Source organism: Tachyglossus aculeatus, chromosome X5 (assembly GCF_015852505.1).
Source record: "Tachyglossus aculeatus isolate mTacAcu1 chromosome X5, mTacAcu1.pri, whole genome shotgun sequence".
Classification (NCBI taxonomy): Eukaryota; Metazoa; Chordata; class Mammalia; order Monotremata; family Tachyglossidae; genus Tachyglossus; species Tachyglossus aculeatus.
In genome coordinates, this window is record NC_052097.1 from 5,165,612 (window position 1) to 5,191,297 (window position 25,686).

The following is a 25,686-nucleotide window of genomic DNA, read 5'->3' on the forward strand; positions in this document are numbered from 1 at the left end:
ATTTTTATTCCATTGCTCATTGGAGTCAGTAGCCCCCACAATGGGAGTAACCCCCTTCCCTGACCTGCCAAATCCCAAGCCCAGTCCTCCCCACTGCCCCTGGACTCTAAGTTCCTTGTGGGCAGGGATCATATCTAATAACTTTGTGGCACTGTACTTTACTTTGAGCACAGTAAGCGCTCAATAAATATCACTGATGGACTGAATGAGAATGGACTTGCTCTGCAGCAGGGAAGAGCTGGGTTAGACAAAAGGAATTGGTCAGGGCTGCCGTGTCTGTTCTTTTGTTTTCTCCCAAACGCTTAGTACAGTGCTCTGCCCACAGTAAATGCTCAAAAAATATTACTGGTTAGATGACTGATTGAATAATTGAGAGGAAACACTTCCGGGTAAGAGGTGACATACATCATCCTGTCTCCCCTCAACCCAGCCCACAAACCATTAGTCCCAGAAGTTAACTGCTACTGAATTGAGCAGCTCTGAGAGGAGTAAACTCCCTCGCAGACACTTGCCATTCTTTGCTCTAGGCTAGGGGTGATTCTCCAGGTGATCAAAGAAGCCCGTGAACTCCCAGCCCTGCAGAACTGTCAACTCTCCAGGGTTGAAGTAACCCTAGAAGCTCTACCTCTAGACTTTAAGCTCTCTGTGGGCAGGGAATGTGTCTGCTGGTTTGGTTGTATTGCACTCTCTTAAGCCCTCAGTACAGTGCTCTGCACATAGGGCTCAATAAACGCCATTAAGGGTGATGGACTCAATAAATACAATGATTCATGATAAGAGGAGGCCAATTTCCTCACTCTTTAAGATGTTTCAGAGTCAAATGGCTCCAGACCACAGTGTCAGTGTCTCCATTGCGATGTGGGAGGTATCCTGCCAATAGGGCGACTCAACTCCACCCTCATGTGACCCCCCAAGCCTATTTTTCCAGACAGACCCTCAGGGATGGCTATTTGGAGTTAACCAAACCAGATTTTAGAACGTGATATTCCGAGTTCCCACTGAAATGGAACGACGGGTTACTGGATTGCCAGCAGCTTTCCCTCCAAGCAAGAAGCCAAAAAACATGGGACTGGGGGTGGTCCCCCGTTACCTCAGCAGGTCATTGCTGTTGGAAAAGCCCTGGAGTAAGAAACTCAGCACGTTGCTGATGGCGGCGATTGTGGGCTGGGACAAAGTTGTGTCACGAAGAGTCAGCAGCAGCTTCGGGATCAACTGGAACTCCCTCATCAATTTGGCGTTCTTGGCAGCTTCACTGCAAGAGATAGGAGATGGGGTCAATGTCTTTGGCCTCGTGTGTGAACAGAGGACAGCCAGAAGCAGCTTGGCCTAGTAGAAAGAACACGGGCCTGCAAGTCGGAGCACCTGGGTTCTAATCCCTCTGCCACTTGTATGCTGTGTGTGACTTTGGGCAAGTCACTTCACTTCTTGGGCCCTCGCTTACCTCTTCTGTAAAATGGGGATGAAGACTGTGAGCCCCATGTGGGACAGGGACTGTGCCTAACTTGACTGACTTGTATCTACCTCAGCGCTTAAAACAGTGCTTGAAAAGTACGTAGTAAATGCTCAACAAATACTATAAAAAAAAACCAAACTATTCCAGGGTCTGGCATAAACAGCTTAAAAAATACCATTAAAAAAAAAATCTGGGTGGGGGTCAATCAATACCTGGACTCGGTGAGCAGTTCGATGAAGTGTTCAAACAAGGAAAGGTGAAGCTCATACGGTGCATGAAGCCAAACCTGCAAGACAAAATAAAACAAAGTTTTCACTCCACGTGTGCAGGATGCTTGTTCTTTACCAAGTGAGAAGCAGCATAGCTTTGTGGATAGAGCACAGGCCTGGGAGTCAAAAGAACATGAGTTCTAATCCCCGCTCTGCTACTTATCTGCTGTGTGACCTTGGGCAAGTCACATCACTTCTCTGGGCCTCACTTACTTCACCTGTAAAATGGGAATTAACATGATGGATTGTGTCCAAACCTAATTAACTTGTATTTTTCCCAGTGTGCACATATTAAGCGCTTAACAAATACCATTAAAAAATGTTTATTACAGAGCATTATGACCAGGCTGTGCTCAATAGCCACTATCACTACTAACACTACTCTTGGAGGACTCTTTCTCCTTATTATACTAAAACCTACAGTAATAATAATAATAATGGTATTTGTTAAGCGCTTACTATGTGCAAAGCACTGTTCTAAACGCTGGGGGGATACAAGGTGATCAGGTTGTCCCACGTGGGGCTCACAGTCTTAATCCCCATTTTACAGATGAGATCACTCAGGCACAGAGAAGTTAACTGACCTGCCCGAAGTCACACAGCTGACAATTGGCGGAACCAGGATTTAAACCCATGACTTCTGACTCCAAAGCCCGTGCTCTTTCCACTGAGCCACACTGCTTCTCTGTACTGCATGAAATGGGGGGTGACTTCTTATCCTGTTTACTTTTCATCAAAATTGGTATCCTCAGTGTGTTCCAATGATCATTTGAGATTTAAGTCATATTTTCAGAGAGAAAATTCAACTGTCAGGGGAAACGGAAACTGATCACTTCCTCCGCAGGAGTTGGCAAGCAGTAGCAAAGGCAGTCAACTGATCCATATAAGCAAAGAGGTTTATGTACTTATTGGGACCCAGGGCCTTTGCCGGGTGCTGGAATACATACAAACATAACTCTGACCTTCCTGCTTCCAAAGACCTGATCAATGCCCGATCACTTTTATAGCATGAGTGTCCTGCGAGAGGCATATTTTAATAGGTATATTTGCCATCCTCACCCTAACTCGCTGTATTTCTAACACATATGCAGATGAACAGCAATTGCTCACTTCCCAAAGGAGAGGGATGAACAGTTAAGTTGGCGGATGAACTGACGTTATCCTACTGATGCTACTTTGGTAAGCGCTTAGTACAGTGCTTTGCACACAGTAAGCGTTCAATAAAGATGACTGAATGAATGGCTAGGTAAACCAGTGTAAATAAGTGAAGGAATATTAAGCTAAAGCATTCTCTCAGTTCCACAGGGTCTCGTCACTCTTATTTCTTGAGAAGGCCACTAATAAAAGGGGAGCAATTCCTTGAAATACTCATTAAAAAGTAATAATGAACCCTCAGTACGAGAACCGCAATCTTCATTAAAAGCAGCATGGCTTGGTGGATAGAGCACAGGCCCAGGAGTCAGAAGGATGTGGGTTCTAACCTCGACATTGCCACCTGTCTTCTGTTTCTCCTTGGGCAAGCCTCTTCACTTCTCTGTGCCTCAGTTACCTCATCTACCAAATGAAGATGAAGACTGTGAGCCCCATGTGGGACAGGGATTGCGTACAACCCAACTTGCTTGTACTGATCCCAGCGCTAAGCACTGTACTTATTATTATTATTATTATTATTTGTTAAGCGGTCTAACAATTATGGTATTTGTTATTATTATTATTATTTCTTAAGCGCTTATTATGTGCCAAGCACTGTTTTAAGCACTGGGGTTGATACGAGGTAATCAGGTTGACCCACATGGGGCTCACAGTCTTAATCCTCATTTTACAGATGAGTTAACTGAGGCACAGAGAAGTTAAGTGACTTGCCCCAAGTCACACAGCTGACAAACGGTGGAGCCGGGATTAGAATCCATGACCTATGACTCCCAAGCCCGTGCTCTTTCCATTAAGCCACCCTGCTTCTCTACCACTATCACTACCACCCTTATCATTCTTCAGAGATAGGGTTACCTATCTAGGCACTGACTTTTCACTTTGGGGTGGGGGACAGCAAGGAGACAAGGAGGAAAGTGGGACTGGATTGGACATTCATTCACTCAAATTGTATTAATCAAGTGCTTAATGTGTACAAAGCACTGTACTAAGTGCTTGGGAGAGTACAATATAACAATAAACAGACACAATCCCTGCCCACAGTGAGCTTACAGCCTGGAGGGGTAGGGCATGAAGAGCCAGGCTGATTGCAAAGGCCCAGGGGTGTGCTGGTGTGTTTTGTTTTGTTGTCTGTCTCCCCCTTCTAGACTGTAAGCCCGTTGTTGGGTAGGGACCATCTCTATATGTTGCCGACTTGTACTTCCCAAGCGCTTAGTACAGTGCTCTGCACACAGTAAGCACTCAATAAATACGATCGAATGAATGAATTTAAAAGTTTTATCTACTGCAGGCAGAATTTCCTGGGGCCAACAGCTGCCAGAGAACTGGCATTTCTGAGTCATTCTACTCGGTGCCGATACTTGGCAGAGAGGTTTAACGACACATGCAGGATGGCAAGCAATATTCGGAAGCTTATCTCAGTGGAAAGTGCGGAGGATAGACAGGCATTTTCAATTATGATTTCATCTGGCTAATTAAATAGATGATGACTTTATATGAACCGAGCCTGAATAACTCCTGGCTTGGTCAACATAAATATTAGCGGTGTCACTACTTAGACTGTGAGCCCCACGTGGGATCTGATTATCTTACTGAGAAGCAGCGTGGCTTAGTAGACAACAGCCCGGGCCTAGAAATGAGAAGGACCTGGGTTCTTTCTCATCCCGGCTCCACCACTTGTCTGCTGTGTGACTTTGGGCTGGTCACTTCACCTTTCTGGGCCTCATTTGTAAAATGGGGAATAATGTTAAATGAGTGCCAAGGGGGACAGAGACTGTGTCCAATTTGATTAGCTTGTATCTACTCCAGAGCTCAGTTGAGTGCCTAGCACATAGTAAGTGCTTAACAAATACCATAAAAAAAGTAAAATAAAGGTGCCTGCCTCTTACCACTTACTCTTTTGAGAAACATGCTGACACAAGAATAGCTTAGCAATTATTCTCTAACTTTAATCTGATTCCCTGGACTACCATTTCAGGGGTGCTGCTCCCAGTTTCACAGTTGTTTGGAGTGCACAGCCTCACTGGGATTCCTGATTCCGCATCTGTAATCTGAGGGGCTCATGCAATTCCTGAGAGGTAAAGATGAAGAGACAAACTAGCCCAAAGGACTTGGCTGGAGCGGATCCTATGGACAGCAATGGATCCTGTATTCCTCTATTCTCTCTTTTAAGGATGGTGGAGAACATACTCATGAATTCAACCAGGATTCCTGGTCTAGTTTCCCTCTAGCTGCTCCTATGTTTTCTCCTAGGTATCACTACAAAGTATTTTTGATTCATCTGATTTAGGGCTATCACAAAGCTTTACATAGTTTTCCAAAGGTACTGACCAACAAAATCACATTTTTGAACCCCAAAAGAGACAACCTCTTCTTCAGCAATAAACCAAATAGACAGTATAGCCCCTCCTAAATTACCATTCTCTACTCTTAGCACTCTCTCAGTAGTGCTATTTAACTTAAATGCTGGTATTTCTTAAAGTGCCCCCTCTCAATGAGAGAACATTGCAGAATTTCCCAGCTTAAACAAGGTCCCTTTCCTTGCCATCTGAAAAATCTCCAGTATTTTTAATCACTTGAATTAGAGTCATTTAAACTCATTTCCACTTAGCTTAAGATTGGGACAGATCTCTAGTGCCTTAGCAAAAGTTTCCTCTCTGTAGAATAGGATGGAAAAGGTAACACTTTGAAAATTGAGTACTGCATTTACATATATGAACAAAAATATGAATTTAAAGTTTTCCATTAATGCATATTTATGTATTTACAATACCATTACTATTATTGTTCATATTTAAAATGTATATTTACATTGTTTTGGGTTTTATTTTTGGCTCTTGGGAGAGTGTTACGGCACTTCAAATTATTTCCTAAGGGGAACCATAATCCATTCAGCATTCTATCATTTAACCACTAACACTTCACACTCAATTTTCATAGAACCAATTAAAAGGAGGCATCTATGGGGTAGCGGGGATTTTCAGTGAACCATTTACCACATGGGATAAGACCGTCAGTTTGTTTTTCCTAAAGTCCTCTCCACCGGCACAATCAACAGGATATAGGACCCAGTTTGGAGGTTTTATACATACTTCAAAGTCACAAAGAAGATCCTGGAAGGCAGCTGAGTTGGGAATGATGGAGGTTTCATGGCCGCTGTCAACAGTTCCCACCAAGGAAAATGTCAGGTGGAGAATGTGGCTATTCAGAAGGGAACGCTTCTTCTTGAGGAGCATGGCCAACAACTGAAATAAAATCAAGAACACATGGTACAATGATTTTATTGGATTCTCAGGCATATGATCAATCTCGTCTAGTTTGCCACCGACCTCCCGCTCACGTCCTGCTTTCGGTCGGGAACATCCTCCCTCTTCACATCCGACAGATGACCACTCTTCCCCTCTTCAAAGTCTTACTGACGGCACATCTCCTCCAAAGGCCTTCCCATACTAAGCCCCTCTTTTCCTCATGTCCCACTCCCTTGTGTGTTGCCCTGACTTGCTCTCTTGGCTCTTCCTACCTCCCAGCTCCACAGCACTTATGTACATAGCTCTAATTTTATTTATTTGTATTAATGACTGTCTTTCCCACTCTAGATTGTAAGCTTATTGTGGGCAGGGAATTTGACTGTTTATTGTTGTATTGTAGTCTCCCAAGTGCTTAGTACAGTGCTCTGCACATGGTAAATGCTCAATAAATATGACTGAATAAATGAATGATTGGGGTAACTGAAGCACAGAAAAGTAAAGTGACTTGCCCAAGGTCACACAGCAGACGTAAGGCAGAGCTGGTATTAGAAAGCAGGTACTTCTGATTATGTCACAGAATGTAAGCTCATTATGGGCAGGGAACATGTCTGCTAATTTCTCTTGTACTCTCCCAAGGCTTAGAACAGTGATCTGCCCATAGCAAGTGCTCAACAAATACCACTGATCAACTGATTCACTGATTTCAGGATAATGGCATATGCTGTTTTATTTAACTTCTGACCTTAGGCAATTTGTCTGTGAGATGCCTTCAGCATAAGTAAACTGAGAAGATGGTTTTCTTGTATTCTTGGAACATGTAAGTACAAAATGAATGTCAATGATCCAACTCCTCTTTAAGAGCTGGAGATAAACAGAACTAAGACTGAATATCTTTGACGAATACATTGTACTCAATGCAGAGAAGCAGTGTGGCCTAGTGGATAAAGCATGGACCTGTGAGTCGGAGGGCCTGGGTTCTAATCCCAACTCCACCACTTACCTGTTGTATGACCCTGGGCAAGTCGTTTCACTTAGTAAATCTTCTTCCCTCCAATTTAGACTGTGATCCCTATGTGGGACAGGGACTCTGTTCAACCTGATAAACGTGTATCTACCCACCACACGGAACAGACTTGAAATATAGTAAGGGCTTAACAAATACCATAAAAAACTGTGTTCATGCCTGGAATTTTGTGATTTTTCTGTCTAATCATTTTATCTTGGTACTACAAGCAATACACACTTCACTCCACCCTTAACCAACCTATGTGATTATAGTAAATTGTTCATTATGTTTCTCTTTGGCACACAGACCAAGGATCCCAAACTATTTTTAAGCATGTGCCTGGAATTAATATCATTGTCTGCTTTCCTCATTAATTATTTTATGTCACCCTTTAATCTGTTAACAAGGATGCTAACAAGGACAACTTCGTGGGTCAAACCAGCAAATACTTTGCAGTGGCAATTCCTACACAAAAGATTCAATGACCACCTCTTTCGCTCTTCAATTCAGTTGATGCATTGGAAATTTCACCTCACACTTGCTAGATCCAAACATTCGGAAACTTCAGGCTTTTCTAAAACATTCTCTAGAAGCAGTACGGCCTACTTGAAAGAGCACAGGCTTGGGAGTCAAAGGACAGGGGTTCTAATTCCCGACTCCACCACTTGTCTGCTTTGTGACTTTCGGCCCAACTTCAACTCAATTTAAACACAAAACTCAATTTCTCTATGCCTTAGTTTCTTCATTTGTATAATGGGGATTAAATCCTGGGATTTAGATTGTGAGTCCCATGTTCGATAGGGATGGTGTCCAACTTATCTTGTTCAGTGCTGAGTACAGTGCATGGCACATAACAGCTCTTAAGTACCATTAAAAAATGTTTCTGGCATTCTAGAATTATTTCAGAGACACATGGAATTGTATTTCCATTTGCAAAACTGCTGCTAAATATTTATCTATTTGTTGCCTCATCAATGCAAAAACAGAAAGACTTTAACTGACAAACTGAAAAACTTGATTGCCCCTGAAGATGGACTACCCTTGAATTCTGATAGCAGAACTGCCAAGAACTGTGTCCCCAAAATGGATGGTTTGCAGGTTTCCAGTAATGCGCTGCAGTGCATTAAAGATGATCAGCACTATTTCTCCAGTTGCAAAATATCTTTTCTAGGTTTCTTGAGGTACCCACTACTGTTGATGCATGCATTCATTCATACTACATACTGCCTACAATGCCACTTATGAATGTGAATTTTGACATTTTTAACTGTTTCTGCTTCTTTTATAATGCCACTGCATTGCCTTCATTTTTAATTTATTCCTCTCTCCAAAACAGCAATTATTTGACAGTCTTTCTTTTCGGGAAAGTTAGGCCTGAAGCAAATTTGCAGGTTCACCGTCCCAACTTGCAATGCCACTTTGGTTCAAGTATCTTCTGTTCACTCTTTTCACTGGAGGTTTGGCTAGAAGTTCAAACATTCTCCCTCTAGAGTGTAAGCTTGTTGTGGGCAGGGAACTCTATTGCACTGCACTCTCCCAAGCGCTTAATACAGAGCTATTTCTATTAATGTCCGCCTCCCCCTCTAGACTGTAAACTCACTGTGGACAGAGAATATACCTGTTATATTGTACTCTCCCAAGTGCTTAGTACTGTGCTCTGCACACAATAAGCACTCAAACACGACTGACAAAGCGCTCTATAAATATCACTGACCAATTCATTCTCCTTTCACTTTCACAGGCTGTCAGAGAATTCCATCAGTTTGAATTTTATATTCGTGCAGGGAGAGGCTACTACAGATTTGATTGTTTTCCCCGGGTCAATGGGAGAATCTGCATTACTTTGGTTATGTGGGATAAACAATTTTGTGTGGCGGGCCAAGCCAAAATGTTGGAATGGCTGGCTCCCCTTTGGGAGCCACTGGTTCAAATAACACCTGGTTGAAAAACGATCTCTATTTAAAGATGTCCATAAATTATTGCTTCTCTGTTCTGCTTTCACTGGGGCTTGCACCATCTCTGTGTCTTTGAGGAGTCTTTTGTATTTATTTATACAGCATTTCTGCCTGTCTTCTCCACTAGTTGTAAGCTTCTTTTTTTTTTAATGGAATTTGTTAAGCACTTACTATGTGCCAGCCACTGTACTAAGTGCTGGAGTAGATACAAGCCAATCACGTTGGACATAGTCTGTGTCCACATGAGGCTCAGGGGCTAAATCTCCATTTCACGGGTGACAGAGAAGGTGAGTAACTTGCCCAGGGTCATAAAGCAGTCGGGTGGCGGAGCTGGGATTAGAACCCAGGTCCTTCGGACTCCCAGGCCTATGCTCTATCCACTAGACCAGGTTGCTTCCTGAGGGCCGGGAACATATGATTTGCTTTTGTAGTACTCTCCCAAGTGCTTAGAAGATACCCAACAGACAGTAGTGATGGACTGACTAGCCACGGAGACAACATGCCACCTGTGAACCAATGCCTCCTGCCTTTTAGGATCTGAGCACGTGGAACCAACAATAAGTGATCCATGTTTCATCCATGTGCCCTGTAGACTGTAAGCTCATTGTGGGCACGGAATATGTCTGTTATATTGTGCTCTCCCAAGGGCTTACTTCAGTGCTCTGAACACAGTAAGTGCTCAATAAATACGATTCACTGACTGTTATATTGTTGTGTTGTACTATCCCAAGTGCTTAGTACACTACCCTTGAGTGATGTTTTCATAATAATTGAGGCAATAATAATTCTAGCATTTGTTAAGTGCTTACTCTACGCCAGGCACTGTACTAACCACTGGGGTAGATCCAAGATGAGCAGGTTCCACATGGAGCTCACAGTTTAAGTCCGAGGGTGAACGGGTATTGAGTCCCCATTTTATAGATGAGAAAACTGAGGCACTGAGAAGTAAACTGACCTGGCATGTCAGTAAACTGACCCAAGGTCACAGCAGTTTTGTGGCAGAGTCAGGATTAAAATCCAGGTCCTCTGGCTCTTTCTCTTAGGCCCTGCTGCTCTTTCATTTCAAGACTTGTGGAACTCCTGTAGTTCCGCCGTATTATTTTTCTGACCTCTCTGCTTGCTAGAGAGGAAAGATAATCAAACCAGTGCTTATGGGATTTTTTTTTTTTTACTTTGGGATTTACGTACCTGATAACCCTTGATCCTTTCCATTTCTTTGCTGGCCAGGGGGTTACTCTTGACCACGCAAACCAAGGCTTTCACCGCTGCGTACAAGCCCTCAACATCTGATGCCATCGCAACCAGGCCCAAGATAGCAGCCGCTCCCCCAATGTACTGTAGCGTGGTAGCCACAGGCTTGGGGACGAATGTTCTTACTCCTGTTCACAAGCCAGAGGGGAAAAAAAAATCAATTACCACCAACACACCCGTGTCAGACAAGGAACATCTCGCATGAGGACTCAGGTGTCTTAACAGGCTTTGGGACGTTAGGGCACAGTGGGAAGCCATATAGACAACAAAACAAGAAATATTAGACAAATTTAAGCTGTTACTAAATCCTGTCCGTTCAGCCTTCACGACATTGCTAAAATCAGCCCTTTCCTCTCCATCCTGCTACCATGTTAATCCGAGCACTTATCCTATCCTGCTTTGATTATTGTATCTGCCTCCTCGCTGAACTCATTCATTCATTCAGTTGTATTTACTGAACCCTTACTGTGTGCAGAGCACTGTACTAAGCCCTTGGGAAGTAAAAGTCGGCAACATATATAGACGGTCCCTACCCAACAACGGGCTCACAGTCTAGAAGGGGGAGACAGACAACAAAACAAAACATGTACACAGGTGTCAAAATCGTCAAAACAAATAGAATTAAAGCTATATGCACATCATTAACAAAATAAGTAGAATAGTAAATATATACAAGTAAGATAGAGTAATAAATCTGTACAAATATATACAAGTGCTGTGGGAAGGGGAAGGGGGTGGGGCATGGGGGATGGGGAGGAGGAGAGGAAAAAGGGGGCTCAGTCTGGGAAGGCCTCCTGGAGGAGGTGAGCTCTCAGTAGGGCTCACAGTCTCCTGTCTCTCTCTTATCCAATCCATACTTCATTCTCCTGCTCGGATCATTTATCAGCAAAAAGTTCAGTCCATGTCTCCGCAGTCCTCCAATAATTGCCCATCCACCTCCAAATCAAACAGAAACTCCTTCCCATCGGCTGTAAAATACTCAGTCAGCTTGCCCCATCCTACCTCATCTCACTGATATCCTACTACAGCCTAGCCCGCACACTCCACTCCTCTGGTGCTCCCTTACTCACTATGCCCCGACTTCATTTATCTCACTGCTGACACCTTTCCCACATCCTCCCCCTAGCCTGGAAGTCCCTCCCCCTCCATATACGCCAGACCACCACCCGCTCCACCTTCAAACCACAACTGAGGTCACTTCTTCTCCATGAGGTCTTCCCTGATTAACCCCTCCTTTCCCTGGCTTGCTCTCTCTTCTAGCACTAGCACTCATCTAGCACTTGGATCTGTGATCTTTGGATATTTGATATTCGCCTCCCCAACCCCCAATCCCACAGCAATTATGTACATATCTTTAAATTATTTATTATAAATTACTTATTTATTCATGTTGATGTCTGTCTCCCCCTCAGAAATGCTCTGGGCATGTTACTCCCCTCCTCAAAAATCTCCAGTGGCTACCAATCAACCTACGCATCAGGGAAAAACTCCTCACTCTCGGCTTCAGGGCTCTCCATCACCTCGCCCCCTCCTGCCTCTCCTCCCTTCTTTCCTTCTACAGCCCAGCCCACCCCCTCTGCTCCTCTGATGCTAACCTCCTCACTGTACCTCGTTCTCACCTGTCCCGCCCACGTCCTCCCCCTGACCTGGAATGCCCTCCCTCCACACATCCGCCAAGCCAGCTCTCTTCCTCCCTTCAAAGCCCTACTGAGAGCTCACCTCCTCCAGAAGGCCTTTCCAGACTGAGCCCCCTTTTTTCTTTCCTCCTCCCCATCCCCCCGCCCTACCTCCTTCCCCTCCCCACAGCACCTGTACATATGTTTGTACAGATTTATTACTCTATTTTACTTGTACATATTTACTATTCTATTTATTTTATTAATACGTTTTGTTTTGTTGTCTGTCTCCCCCTTCTAGACTGTGAGCCCACTGCTGGGTAGGGACCATCTCTATATGTTGCCAACTTGTACTTCCCAAGTGCTTAGTACAGTGCTCTGCACACAGTAAGCGCTCAATAAATACAATTGAATGAATGAATGAATAAGCGCATTATGGGCTAATTCTGTTGCATTATATGCTCCCAAGCACTTAGAACAGTGCTCTGCACACAGTAAGCACTCAATAAATACCACTGATTGACGGACTGACTGATTAATTGGGCATATTTTCTTTATCCCTGCATGCAATCTTTTTGGGGAAACAACTGGTCTTCAATCTAATTTCTTAAATTAATCCACATTATTGCAGATTCTCCAAGAAACCTCTGGAGACACCAACAGACACACTGATTTGATCCAGTTCAGAACTTTGTATACTCTTAAAGATATTCCAAGTCTCTAATACTCCATGTTAAAACAGTCTCCACAATTCTTTTAGCTGCCTTTTTTTAAAAAAAATTTACTCTACTACTTTCAACTATTTCACAACTTGGGTTCATGATCGCTCCCTGTTCTTCTGGGGAGACCAATCGAGTGTGGAGACAAAGGGGCACCATGCTTCAAACTGTACTTGAAGTCACTAAGGTGGAGGAGAAACCAAGCATCTGAATAGTTGTAAGACCTAGGACCTAACGAAGCAGCATGGACTAGCGTGGCTAGGGAAGCAGCGTGGCTCAGTGGAAAGAGCACGGGCTTTGGAGTCAGAGGCCATGGGTTCAAATCCCAGCTCCACCACATGTCTGCTGTGTGACCTGAGCTTGCTCTCTTCCTCCCTTCAAGGCCCTATTGAGAGCTCACCTTCTCCAGGAGGCCTTCCCAGACTGAGCCCCTTCCTTCCTCTCCCCTTCGTCCCCCTCTCCATCCCCCCCTTCTTACCTCCTTCTCTTCCCCACAGCACCTGTATATATGTATATATGTTTGTACATATTTATTACTCTATTTATTTATTTATTTATTTATTTTATTTGTACGTATCTATTCTATTTATTTTATTTTGTTAGTATGCTTGGTTTTGTTCTCTGTCTTCCCCTTTTAGACTGTGAGCCCACTGTTGGGTAGGGACTGTCTCTATATGTTGCCAATTTGTACTTCCCAAGCGCTTAGTACAGTGCTCTGCACATAGTAAGCGCTCAATAAATACGATTGATGATGATGATGATGATGACTTTGGGCAAGTCACTTAACTTCTCGGAACCTCAGTTACCTCATCTGTAAAATGGCGATGAAGACTGTGAGCCCCACGTGGGACAACCTGATCACCTTGTATCCCCCACAGCGCTTAGAACAGTGCTTTGCACATAGTAAGCACTTAACAAATGCCATTTTTTTTTTTTAGTGGATACAGCACGGGCCTGGGAGTCAGAAGGACCTGGGTTCTAATTCCGGCTCCGTCACTTGTCTGCTGTGTGGCCTTGGGCAAATCAGCTCACTTTTCTGGGCCTCAGTTTCCTCACTGACAAATACCACTTAACAAATACTATCATTATTATTAGTATTATAGGCACCACATGAATTGCCAGATGTCATCATATCCCTGCCTTGGAATGCAACTGCCCTACGGTCAAGCAAAATGCAGCAGAATGTAGCAGTACTAGGGAGAAAATGAAAGGAGTATGGATAGTAATTGGATATTATTTGCTTACACGGGAATAATGAGCTTTGCCTCAGGACCTAAAGAACCTCTCAAGGTCCCTTAGAGGGTGAAGATAATTATGTTCCTCCTACTACCTTATTATCCATAAAATCACTGTCTAACCTACCTCATTTCCTAATTGATGGAAGCTTTATGAAATCCAGAAAAGACAGATTAACCAACTGGTAGACCAGACTTAAAGGATTGATCCCTGCATTCAAATTTATCTTGACTTTGGAAGAATGCTTTTGAATTTTATGTTAATCAACAATGAAGGGAAAGCAAAAAGGAAAAATTGAGGTGATTTTTATGAAAAAAGTTTTTAAAGTGGGTCAGACCTTGAATTCTACAGTAGGTCAAAGGCAAGGACATTCAATGTAAAATCACTTTTATTAAATGTCACTTATAAATTCATTACTTGAATGAGTGGAGACAATGTTATGGAGAATTTGATTCTGGAAATATTCTGAGCTTTTCCTTTATAATAAGTTCCTTCAGGCAATTCTCACTGCTGAAGACAAAAAAAAATTGGATGTCCTGTCACCATTTCAATAGTTATCTAATATAGCCACTAATTCGTTATATAGCTGTTCTTCCTTTAAAACTGTCTTCGTTTCTTAAGGCAAGGTCCGTAGCACAAATGAGTCAAAAAGGTTTGAGGAGCAGCGTGGCATAGTGGATAAAGCACAGGCCTTTCTCGGGGGCCAGAGGAACCTGGGTTCTAATCCCAGCTCTGCCACTTAAGTCATTCATTCATTCAATCATATTTATTGAGCGCTTACTATGTGCAGAGCACTGTACTAAGCGCTTGGGAAGTACAAGTTGGCAACATACAGAGATGGTCCCTACCCAACAATGGGCTCACAGTCTAGAAGGGGGAGACAGACAACAAAACAAAACACGTGGACAGGTGTCAAATCATCAGAATAAATAGAAATAAAGCTAGATGGATATCATTAACAAAATAAATAGAATAGTAAATATGTACAAGTAAAATAAATAGAGTAATAAATATGTACAAATATATATACAGGTGCTGTGGGGAGGGGAATGAGGTAGGGTGGGGGAGATGGGGAGGAGTAGAGGAAAAAGGGAGCTCAGTCTGGGACTGTCTGCACTTGTCTGCTATGTAACTTTGGGCAAGTCCCCTTAACTCCTCTGTGCCCCAGTTACCTCAGCTGAAAAATGGGGAGTGGCTGGAGAAAGCCACCGCTACAGACTGTGGGATTAATGGAGCGGTCGAGGCAAGCAGGAAGAATCACCACCACCAACACCCCTCGCTTGGCATTAGGAGCAAAGCAATTTCTTCCTCAACCTCAAATGCTCAAACAACCCTCAGCAACTTTTAGCCCTCTGAAAAAACAACGGGTCTCACCCAAATAACCGATCAGGGCGGCCCCGATAGTGCGTGCTGGGCCGTTGAGGTGTCCTGCAGAACTGTGGAGCAGCTTCACTGGGGTGGCATTTTCGTGCGATGAAATGGCCAGCTGCGATCAAAAATGACAGAAGGATTCATTAATTCATTCAATCAATCATATTTATTAAGTGCTTCCCATGCGCAAAGCACTATACTAAGAGCTTGGGAGAGTACAATATAACAACAAAGACATTCTCTGCCCACAACGAGCTTACGGTCTAAGCATTGGTGACAAAGGTGTCAGGGAAGCAGCATGGCCTAGTGGAAAGAACCTGGGCCTCTGAAATCGGAGAACCTGGATCTTAATCTCGGCTCCGCCACCTGACTCCTGGGTGACCTGGGGCAGGTCACCTAACTTCTCTGGGCTGCAGTTTTCTTGTCTGTAAAATAAGGATTAAGACGGAGCCCCGTGTGGGACTTGAACTGTGTCCAACTTGATCAACTTGTATTTTACCCAGTGCTTAATACAATGCCTGGCTCATAGTAAGTGCTTCATGAATACCCTAAAATTAAAAAAAAGTCCCTTTCCAATAAATTGCTAACATGAAGTGCTTCACTGTTTAGGCCTCACGGCCTTCTGAGGGAGAATGAGATTTAAACATAGTTCCCTCACCGGAGTCAGTGATGGCCACTGATAGGAAAGCAGTGCCCACTCATACTACTGTCAGAAGCTAATATGCAAGCTTGAGAAATCAATAAATCAACCAAGAAATCAATCAATAAATCAACCAAATAATGGCATTTATTTAGCACTTACCGTGTGCAGACTGCTATACTAATTGCTTGGGGAAATTCCGCGACTCTAGACTGAAAACTCACTGTAGCAGAGACTGTCTCTGTTATATTGTATTCTCCTAAGTGCTTGGTACCCCTCTCAGGGTCGCACCTGGAGAGTTTCCAGTACTCTACCAGTCTCGGCTATGGGAGGGAGAGTGAATCAGGGCATACTCATTCCAATTCTAGCTTGGCCAGTGGCTAGGCAATCTGCTACAAGTCAAAACTCACCCATGCTGGGCAGCAGCAACATGGGAGAGAGTCGAGGGTGGTGACTCAAGATCACTGCGCGGAAGGAGGCAATGGTAAACCACTTCTGTATTTTTACCAAGAAAACCCTATGATTACACTACCAGAATGATTGCAGATGGAGAGTGGGGCGTTCTGGGAGAGATGTATCCTTGGTGTCACTATGGGTCGGAAACTACTCGATGGTATAAAGCAAGACAAGAGAAGCCCCGGTACAGTGCTCTACACAGAGTAAGTACTCAATACAACTGACAGAATACAATAGAATTGGTAGGCATAATCCCTGCCCACAGGAGCTTTCATCATCATCAATCGTATTTATTGAGCACTTACTATGTGCAGAGCACTGTACAGTCTTTGCAGTGAGACAAACACTGCGCAGTAGTGTGCCCAAAGACCTGCACCCTTTTATAATGATGTGGTTCATCAGAAAGTCTTCACTAAAGGAAAAAAAAACAAGATAGCAACCCATCACTGCCATTAACAGCGCTCTAGACATAGTAAGTGCTCAACAAATACCACTGATGACCACTAACCATCACCCTGTCTCAAAATTTCAATGGATTTGACGGCAAACACTCTACATGGGTATATGTGGCCCTCTCAGCTCACGGAAGCTTCTGGCACACGAAATGCCTCAGAGCCTGTCAGGCGGGACAACCTCGCCATGCATGTGAGTCAAAAGAAATGCCACTCCCCTCTCTCCAGTTTCTGCTAAGATGTTCGTTCATTCATTCAATTGTATTTATTAAGCACTTACTGTGTGTAAAGCACTGTACTAAGCACTTGGGAGAGTGCAATAAAACAACATAAACATATATTCCCTGCCCACAACAAGCTTACAGTCTTAGAGGGGGAGAATGTCGGGTATGATGTCAGGAATGACTGGAGAAGCCATCTTTACAGAACCAGTGTTTCCTAAAATGCCATTTCCATTCCCATTCCAGCAAGGACCAGGGAAAATGATAATAATGATTATGATATTTCAGAAGCGCTTACTATGTACCAAGCATTGTTCTAAGTGCTGAGGTAGACAAAAGGTCATTGGGGTGGATGCAGTCCCTGCCCCAGAGGGGTTTCATAAGTAGGAGGGAGAATAGGCATCGAATCTCCATTTTACAGGTGAGGAAACAGAGGCACAGTTAAAGTGACTTGCTCATGGTCACAGAGCATAAAGGAAGCAGAGCCAAAATTAGAGCCCAAATCCTCTGACTCTCAAGTCCGTTCTCTTTCCACTAGGCCATGCTGCTTCTAAAGAATGTATTAGAAAGCAAGTTTTACAAACACTTTAAAAATGAATGGTTTTCTTCCACTGAGGCAGTGGACTTCTATCTTACCTGCTTGGCAATGGCTTTGCTGTCTAACTTGTTGTAAACTTTCCTTATTCTTGCCACAGTGAGTGAAGACACAGAGAGTGCATAGAGCCCGAAAGACACTTTTTCCTCCGGTACTAAAGATACGGGAGACGGGATGATGCCTTCAGATTTGGAATCTTTACCTGGAAGAAAATAAGCACACATTTCGAAATGGGAATTAACACTGGGTGAAAGGTTATTCTTCCCAAATAAGAGAAAGAAGAACAGCCATACGCTCAATGGTTTTCTATGATGACATGATAACGTCTGTGTTTTTAAGGGAAATCTCTTCAGGTGTATGTGGCTTTGAACTCTGAACTTTTGCTCTGAGCAAAAACAAGCCTCAAAAACCAAAGGATGATAAAAAGGACTCCAAAGATTATCGGCAACAAAATCGGCTTGCCAATTCACACCCCGGAATGATTATTATTTCAAGTTTTGATCTAGCCCTCAGTCTCCTATAAGTCCCATCTGTGATTTTCTCTCTATTCCAAGTGGGGGCTATGAGTGAAATGCTTACTGGGTGCTAAATTTAGCACAGACCAAAAATCCTTTTCAACAGCTCATCACTACATTTCAGGTTCTGAAGCCTTCTTCTTAACCAAATTGCAAATCCCCTCTTTTCCTTTTGCAATGAGTCATTTAAGTACTCTCTGAGGAGGAAAATGTGTTACCAATTTTCACCTGAGATTTAAAAATAAAAATAAAAACAAAAACTGAGACTCCTTCTTCTTTCTAAATATGCCAAAATAAGGCTAGAACACTGCAGGAATTTCAGGTGGCACTTTGATCCTAGAACCAAATAATTCCCTGAATAAGGACCAAATAATTAGAGAGGGCGTGTGATATCTGTTCTCCAATTTACCACCAAATGCTTTAGAAATCAATTTCAAATCCACGGCGAATGTTTCAGAAGCTGTTGGCGGGGAGGCCCCAAAGAGAATCGGCCATACTTACACGGGAGTCCTACTGCTTGAAAGCTTCCGACGTAATTTGGTCCTAGCTCGTAAATGGTGCTCACGCTGGAGACGGGCAAGACTTCCTCCAGGAAATGGGTAGGGCCCAGACGCCACACCAATGAGGACAGCTGCCGCTGGGCGGGTGGAGAACCGATGTATGCATAAACTGTACTCACCACGGGAGGGTTCGCCGACCCTGATCCCCCGGGGGTACTGTGAACATAATGAAGCTGGAAAGCAGAATGGGAGCATAATGTCATTAAGAAGGAAACCATATACACTAGAGGTAGAAAAGAAGTCATTGACGTCCCAATTCCGTTTCACTACTTCATTGCACCTTTGAGGCTTACTGGAAACCCCAGCTCTTCCCATACCGTACAAAGAGTACAGGCGGAGCTGGGATCCGGGTTGGATGGTTTTTGGTGTCAACAAAAACTTTGGCATCCTTGCTTTCTGCCTCAAGTGGCTAGGTGCCCAGGCAAAAAGTAAATATCTGATTTTGCTGAAGAATCTTGTGACTCGTTTAAAGTTGATTCATACCCACCCCCGTTCAACATTAAAAGCTTGTATGCAGCACAGTTTGAGCAAAATATATTACTGGGCCTTACATGAACAGAAGTCGTCAGGAGAGGATATGACTATTACAATTAATCAAAAGCTACTCAACACGTTATGTGCCATGCTTTGTTGGAAATTATGCCAGAATAATTTGCAACGCATTCTCTGTTCTAAGCGTGGACCTAAGTAACAGTCTCTAATCTGAAAAGGAAGAAATTAAATCAAAGGCAAGTCTTCTTCTCCAACTCACCAAGGAAAAAGCTGTCAGGCCTATAGAAAGATTTCAACTGTTGTATTTTCTGTTATAGGAAATGTGCTATCAGGCTCAATTTTTAGTTTGGAATTCATTTTTTTGAGTGTGTTTGAATGTTTTTATACAAGATGCTTTTCAGATATTTATACTGCCATATTCCTACATGAATACTTTGAATGATAACATCTGATTCAGCTGCTAAGTCCTCTGGCATTGCCTTTTAAACTTCCTGAAATCCATTTTGTAAAAATGAAGACAAATTTTCACACCTAAGAGATGCGTTTCAGTGTTTGTTCATAAAACTCGGCAGAAACTGCTGTATTAAATATTGCTAGATCAAAGTCAAGTATCCCTTTTATTATCCGGAATCTAAACCTCTACCCAATAGACTGTAAACGCTCCATTAGACTGCAAACTCCTTGAAGGCAGGAATCATGTTTATCAACTCTATTGTACTGAATTCTCCCTCCTGCCAAGTACAGTGCTCTGCACACAGTGAGCACTCACTGAATACCACTGATGGACTGATCAATTGACCAGGGACTGTATCCAACCTGATTTATTTCATATCTCCCACAGAAAACAGTATATGGCTTGGCACACAGTCGGTGCTTCTCAAATGCCACCTGTTTTTACTATTATTATTTGTACTTCTGGCTCCCTGCCTCAGAGGTCCTCTGACAGCATAAATCCTGGGGAAGGGAGAGATAAAAGATTGATTCCCATACCCATAAAAGTATCACTAATGCTGCTCTTAAAGTAAGAAAATTGTCAGGTTGTGTTCTCAGCAATGTAGATAGAAGGCAAGGGGTTTTACAAGTTTTTTTTACTATTCTGTTTTAAGGGAAGATGTTACCTTGTGTACCTATTTATGGACTTCTCTTCAAATGTATAGGGTTAACAACAAGCAATTGAACCTGGATCCTCAAAGTTGAGGCATTTCAAATGGTGACTACGAAATGTTCAGTTTATGGCTTTGTATACCAAATGAGTCATTATAAATAAATAATAAATCTTCGCAGTCTTTTCTGCTTTTAAAAAAATGGTATTTGTTAAGCTCTTTCTATATGCTAGGCACTGTGTAGGAAGCATAGGGTAGATACAAGTTAATCAGGTTGGACTAAGTCCCTATCCCACATAGTCTTAGTCCCCATTTTACAGATGAGGTAACTGAAGCCCAGAGAAGTGCAGTGACTGGTCCAAGATCACACAGCAGACAGGTGGAGATCCGGGGCTAGAACTCAGGTCCTCTGACTTCTAGGCCTGTGCTCTTTTCACTACACCAGCTGCTTCTCTACCAATCACTTTTATGATTTTTTTTAAATTTTATTTTGGTGTTCGGATGTCATTTAAAATTCAGTGCATTTGAAAATGGTGAAATACTTTCATCACCCCAAAATACAACTCACCTTGGGGCATTCAACTTTCAAGTTTAACATTAGAGAGGAAAAGCTTCGGGGGCTTTTGGGAAGCAAAAACATTTTTAAGAAGCTGCTTTTAAGCTTTTAGTCACACTTAAAGGACAAAGTACCAAGCTTTCCTCCTATTTCTTCTGATTGCTATCCAACATTATAAAGGAACACCTTATTTCAGAAATTAAAAGCATGGCACCTTGCAATCTTGACTCTAACCCAATCTACTCTGGTATGGGCATCTAAAAGCAAGTGTTAATATTCTACAAAAATTAATCCTTCCTTGATTTGCCACCTTTCCTATCTCTCTCCCTCCCCCTTCTCATTTTCACGGGAATATCTTCCTCCTATTTATTTAGCTTGCAAAAAATGAAAAAGCTGAACCTATTACCAGAGACCTAGAGAGAGACAGACTCAGAGAATGAATGAACCGAGATTATTCATAAATAATCATTTTCTACCAGGTGAAGAAATGGGTAGTTTGGCCTGAAGACCTAATATTATTCACTGAAATTTAAATGATTTGTGTTGATTCCTTACCAAGGTTTACGTTCCTGGATTTGTTCTCCAAAAAAAAAAAAAAAAAATTTAACATGGATTGTTCTGCTAATTCATTTATTCAATCGTATTTATTGAGTGCTTACTGTGTGCAGAGCACTGTACTAAGCGCTTGGGAAGTACAAGTTGGCAACATATAGAGACGGTCCCTACCCAACAGTGGGCTCACAGTCTAGAAGGGGGAGACAGACAATAAAACATATTAACAAAATAAAATAAATAGAATAAATATGTACAAATAGTAGTAATAATAATAATAGCATTTATTAAGCCCTTACTATGTGCAAAGCACTGTTCTAAGTGCTAGGGAGGTTACAAGGTGATCAGGTTGTCCCACGGGGGGGCTCACAGTCTTAATCCCCATTTTACAGATGAGGTCATTGAGGCACAGAGAAGTGACTTGCACAAAGTCACCCAGCGGACAATTGGCAGAGCCAGGATTTGAACCCATGACCTCTGACTTCAAAGCCCGGGCTCTTTCCACTGAGCCACGCTGCTTCTCAGTGTGAACAAATACGTACAAACATGTATACATAGCTAATGCAATGACCATCTGAATGGATCAAATATATATATTTTACCAACACTTTTTCAAAGTCACATCTGATCCGGTTTTCTAAATAGGGAAAGCTATTTAGCATTCTGATTATCCTTCAATTCAGTTTTTGCCTCGAAATGTCCCTTTTGATACCAGGTGGGCAAACCTCAACCTAGCCCGATATCCTTACTTGTGTTACAGGACTAATCTTGGAAAAAAAAAGAACAATTTGGCCCAACCGAAGCTTGCTGTTATGTCCGGCCCTCTTCACTTACGAGTCTCCACTTACCTTCACGGTATTCACAAGCTGCCCGTCGATATAGAGGGTTGCAGTGCTGTTTTTCAACATGCCTTTACTCATCACGAGAACTAGATGGTGCCACTGGCCCTCAGCGATGAGGTCGCCACAGCGGAAGTGAGCGCAGCAGGGAAGGAGCTCGTAAAAAGATGACTCTTCACTGAAATCGTCGGCTGTAAAGCAAAGGAAAAGTCAACTCTCGGCTCCATCTTAAGATTTGCTTTCCGTTTTTTTTTGTTTTTTTTTTTTAGTCACATTTGTGGAGTGCTTACTATCTGTCAAGCACTGTACTAAGCAGTGTGGCTCAGTGAATACAGCACGGGTCTGGGAATCAGAAGGACCTGGGTTCTAATCCTGGTTCTGCCTCATGTCTGCTGTGTGACCTTGGGCAAGTCGCTTCACTTCTCTGGGCCTCAGTTACCTCATCTGGAACATGGAGATTAAGAGTGTGAGCCCCACGTGGGACAGGGACTGTGTCCAACCTGGTTAGCTTGTTTCTACTCCAGTGCTAAGTACAGTGCTTGGCACATGGGAAGTGCTTAACAAGTACCATTATTATTATTATTATTGTAATTATTCTAAGTGCTGGGATAAATACAAGTCTACCAGGGGTGGACACAGTCTCTGCCCCACATGGGGCTCACAGACTAAATGGGGGGGAGTAGGATTTAATCCCCATTTTAAAGGTAAAGAAACTGAGGTACAGAGACGTCTAAGTGACTCACCCAAGGTGACAGAGCAAGCAATCGGTAGAGCCGGGATTAGAATGCAGGTCCTCTGATTCCCAGGCCCAGGCTCTTTCTACTAGGCCATGCTGCTGGCACTTGGGCTGAGATAAGGCTACTCCAGCATTACATGAAAACAAAATACATTAAAATGCAAATATTAACAAATCTATCTTCACTTAGAGGGTATAAATAAATGGTAGTTCAAAGGAAAGTCAAATTTGTTGAATGCCATTTCAAAGAAAGCTCATTTCAGTTTTCCAAAATTCTCCAGAGATTGCACAAGGGAATTTTAGTTACTAAATATTCAACACACACATCAAAATCCATTGGAAACTTCGCAGAATTGCATTTGCAGTGCTTGGCATGCTCTTAAGCCTTTTTTGTTCCACAGTTCTTAACAATTCACCTACCATGAAAGGATTTCACATGATGAATGGAATGGCTGATTAAGTCACCGCAGCCTGAGATTTCTATTAAGTGCTAGGTTGTTCCTTCTCATGGATATTGGACTTCATAATCACAGCGAGTAACAATAGGCATGGAGGAGAAATGTGGGGTATTTTTCATCACTTTTCATTATTTACAAGGGATTCAACAGAATAGGGTAAAAGCCTTACATGGGCCGCAGTATGCTATGTCACGGTTTTGATTCTATTACGGTTAAAAGGCTAGAGCCAGACAGAACTTGAAATCTGCTCCTTGCTGCTTATCATAGCCTAACACTATGTTTCAATGTCTCCTGGGAGGCTTAGGGGCACATCGGTCTCAGCTGGATGGTAGATAGTGTTGCTCTTTGCTTTCAAAGAAGGTTTCACCAACCATGAGGTTCACTAAGAGTGCACGTGAGGCTGAATGATAGTACTAATAATAATGATAATAATAACTGTGAATAAGATGACTGTGAGCCCCATGTGGGACAGGGACTGTGTCCAACCTCATAAGCTTGTTTCTAACCCAGAGCTTAGTACAGTGCCCTGTATATAGTAACTGTTTCACAAATACCATGAAAAAATATAATAATAATGGTAATGGTATTTGTTAAGCATCTACTATGTGCCAGGCACTGTACTAAGCACTGAGGTGGACACAAACAATCGGGTTGGACAAGGTGTCTCTGTCCAACATAGGACTCACAGTCTTAATCCCCATTTTACAGATGAGGTAACTGAGGCAAAGGGAAGTTCACAGAGCAGACATGAGGCAGATTCCTGATTAGAAGCCAGGTCCTTCTGACGCTCAGTCCCATGGCTCTATAATAATGATGGTATTTGTTAAGCGCTCACTACGTGCTTTTCTAAGCACTGGGGAGATACAAGGTGATCAGGTTGTCTTAAGTGGGGCTAAGAATCTTAATCCCCATTTTACAGAAGAGGTAACTGAGGCACAGAGAAGTTAAATGACTTGCCCAAAGTCACACAGCCGACAAGTGGCGGAGCTGGGATTAGAACCTATGACCTCTGACTCCCAAGCCCGTGCTCTTTCCACTGAGCCACACTGCTTCTCTAAGGCGGATATGGGATCCACAGTCCTGGTTACACTGGGCATGCATAAATTAGTAATAATATTAATGTCTGTCTCCCCCTCTCTACTGTAAGCTTGTTGTGGGCAGGGAACGTGTCCGGGCAGAGAACGTGTCTAACAATTCTGGTATATGGATCTCTCCCAAGCCCTTAGTACAATGCCCTGAACACAGTAAGTGCTCAAGAAATTCCATGGATGTTGATAATACCTGTAGTATTTGTTTAATGCTTACTTTATAACAAGCACTGTACTAATCACTATGATAGACACAATATTACCATGCTGGACATAGTCCTTGTCCCACATGGAGCTCATATTCTAAGTAGGAGGTGGAACAGGTATTTCATCCCCGTATTACAGAGGAGGAAACTGGAAAGTGGCAGAACTGGGATTAGAATCATGATCCTCTGACTCTCAGGTCTGTGTTCTTTCCACTGGACCACACTGCTTCTCTTACCCTTGTTACACTTAATACTAGCAATGCCTGGTGTTGCTTTCTCTTTTGTCATCTTGCCTCTCTTCAGCGGTAAGCTTTGTCTCAAAGAGAGCCACACTCCCTTCTTGACTGCAGTGAGCCATGCAAATCTGTCTTTAGCAACTGACTCCCAATTTTCAGCTGGGAATCAATATCGTCTGAGATTCTGTTTTATCGTGCCCCTAGAATGCTCCCTCAGCCCTCCTGGCCTTCCGTTTCCCCATTTCAGCCATCCCGTTGTCGTTCAACTCGTCACATGCCCCACCCAGAATAACTTCCATGCTAAGATACTGACTCTCTTCCAGAACTTCACGGTTTACGATCTTATCTTGCCACTAAAAGAGGCCTTGCGGGTGTGGGAATCCCAGGTCACTGCTCCGAAAACCCATTTCCTCAACCATCAGACTCTGCAGTCCAATTATCAACGAAGCAAATGAAAACCAAGAGGCTCTCCTCAGAGAACAACTACCTAGATCTGAAATAGAGTATTCCTTGCACACTATTTCTCAGAGCTCTAACTGCAGAAGAAAATCTTCTAAAGATAACGAAAGCTTTCCCAGCATGACATCGCATGTCTTGTTAAAAGGGCATCCTAGCTCTTGAAGAAAGGAAGGTACTATTTTGCAGGATAATCTACATCGGAGTATTTTCTCCAGCCTCCTCGAAGGGTAATGCACTGGCAAGCCTTTG

At 43.0% G+C, this 25,686-nt stretch overlaps 1 protein-coding gene across 3 annotated transcripts in view; it reads right to left on the bottom strand.

Annotated features, from left to right (window-relative positions):
- Window positions 1–25,686, bottom strand: part of WDFY3 (WD repeat and FYVE domain containing 3) — a 226,385-nt gene that overhangs the window by 78,257 nt on the left and 122,442 nt on the right. For all 3 annotated transcript variants that reach the window (XM_038769261.1, XM_038769260.1, XM_038769259.1), the window contains 8 exons: window positions 22,264–22,445; window positions 18,654–18,885; window positions 17,679–17,839; window positions 15,277–15,388; window positions 10,269–10,459; window positions 5,964–6,116; window positions 1,666–1,739; window positions 1,091–1,252 (listed from right to left, as the gene is read on the bottom strand). In XM_038769261.1, the coding sequence (XP_038625189.1) occupies window positions 1,091–1,252; window positions 1,666–1,739; window positions 5,964–6,116; window positions 10,269–10,459; window positions 15,277–15,388; window positions 17,679–17,839; window positions 18,654–18,885; window positions 22,264–22,445 (1,267 nt within the window). The remainder of the gene's footprint in view (window positions 1–1,090; window positions 1,253–1,665; window positions 1,740–5,963; window positions 6,117–10,268; window positions 10,460–15,276; window positions 15,389–17,678; window positions 17,840–18,653; window positions 18,886–22,263; window positions 22,446–25,686) is intronic.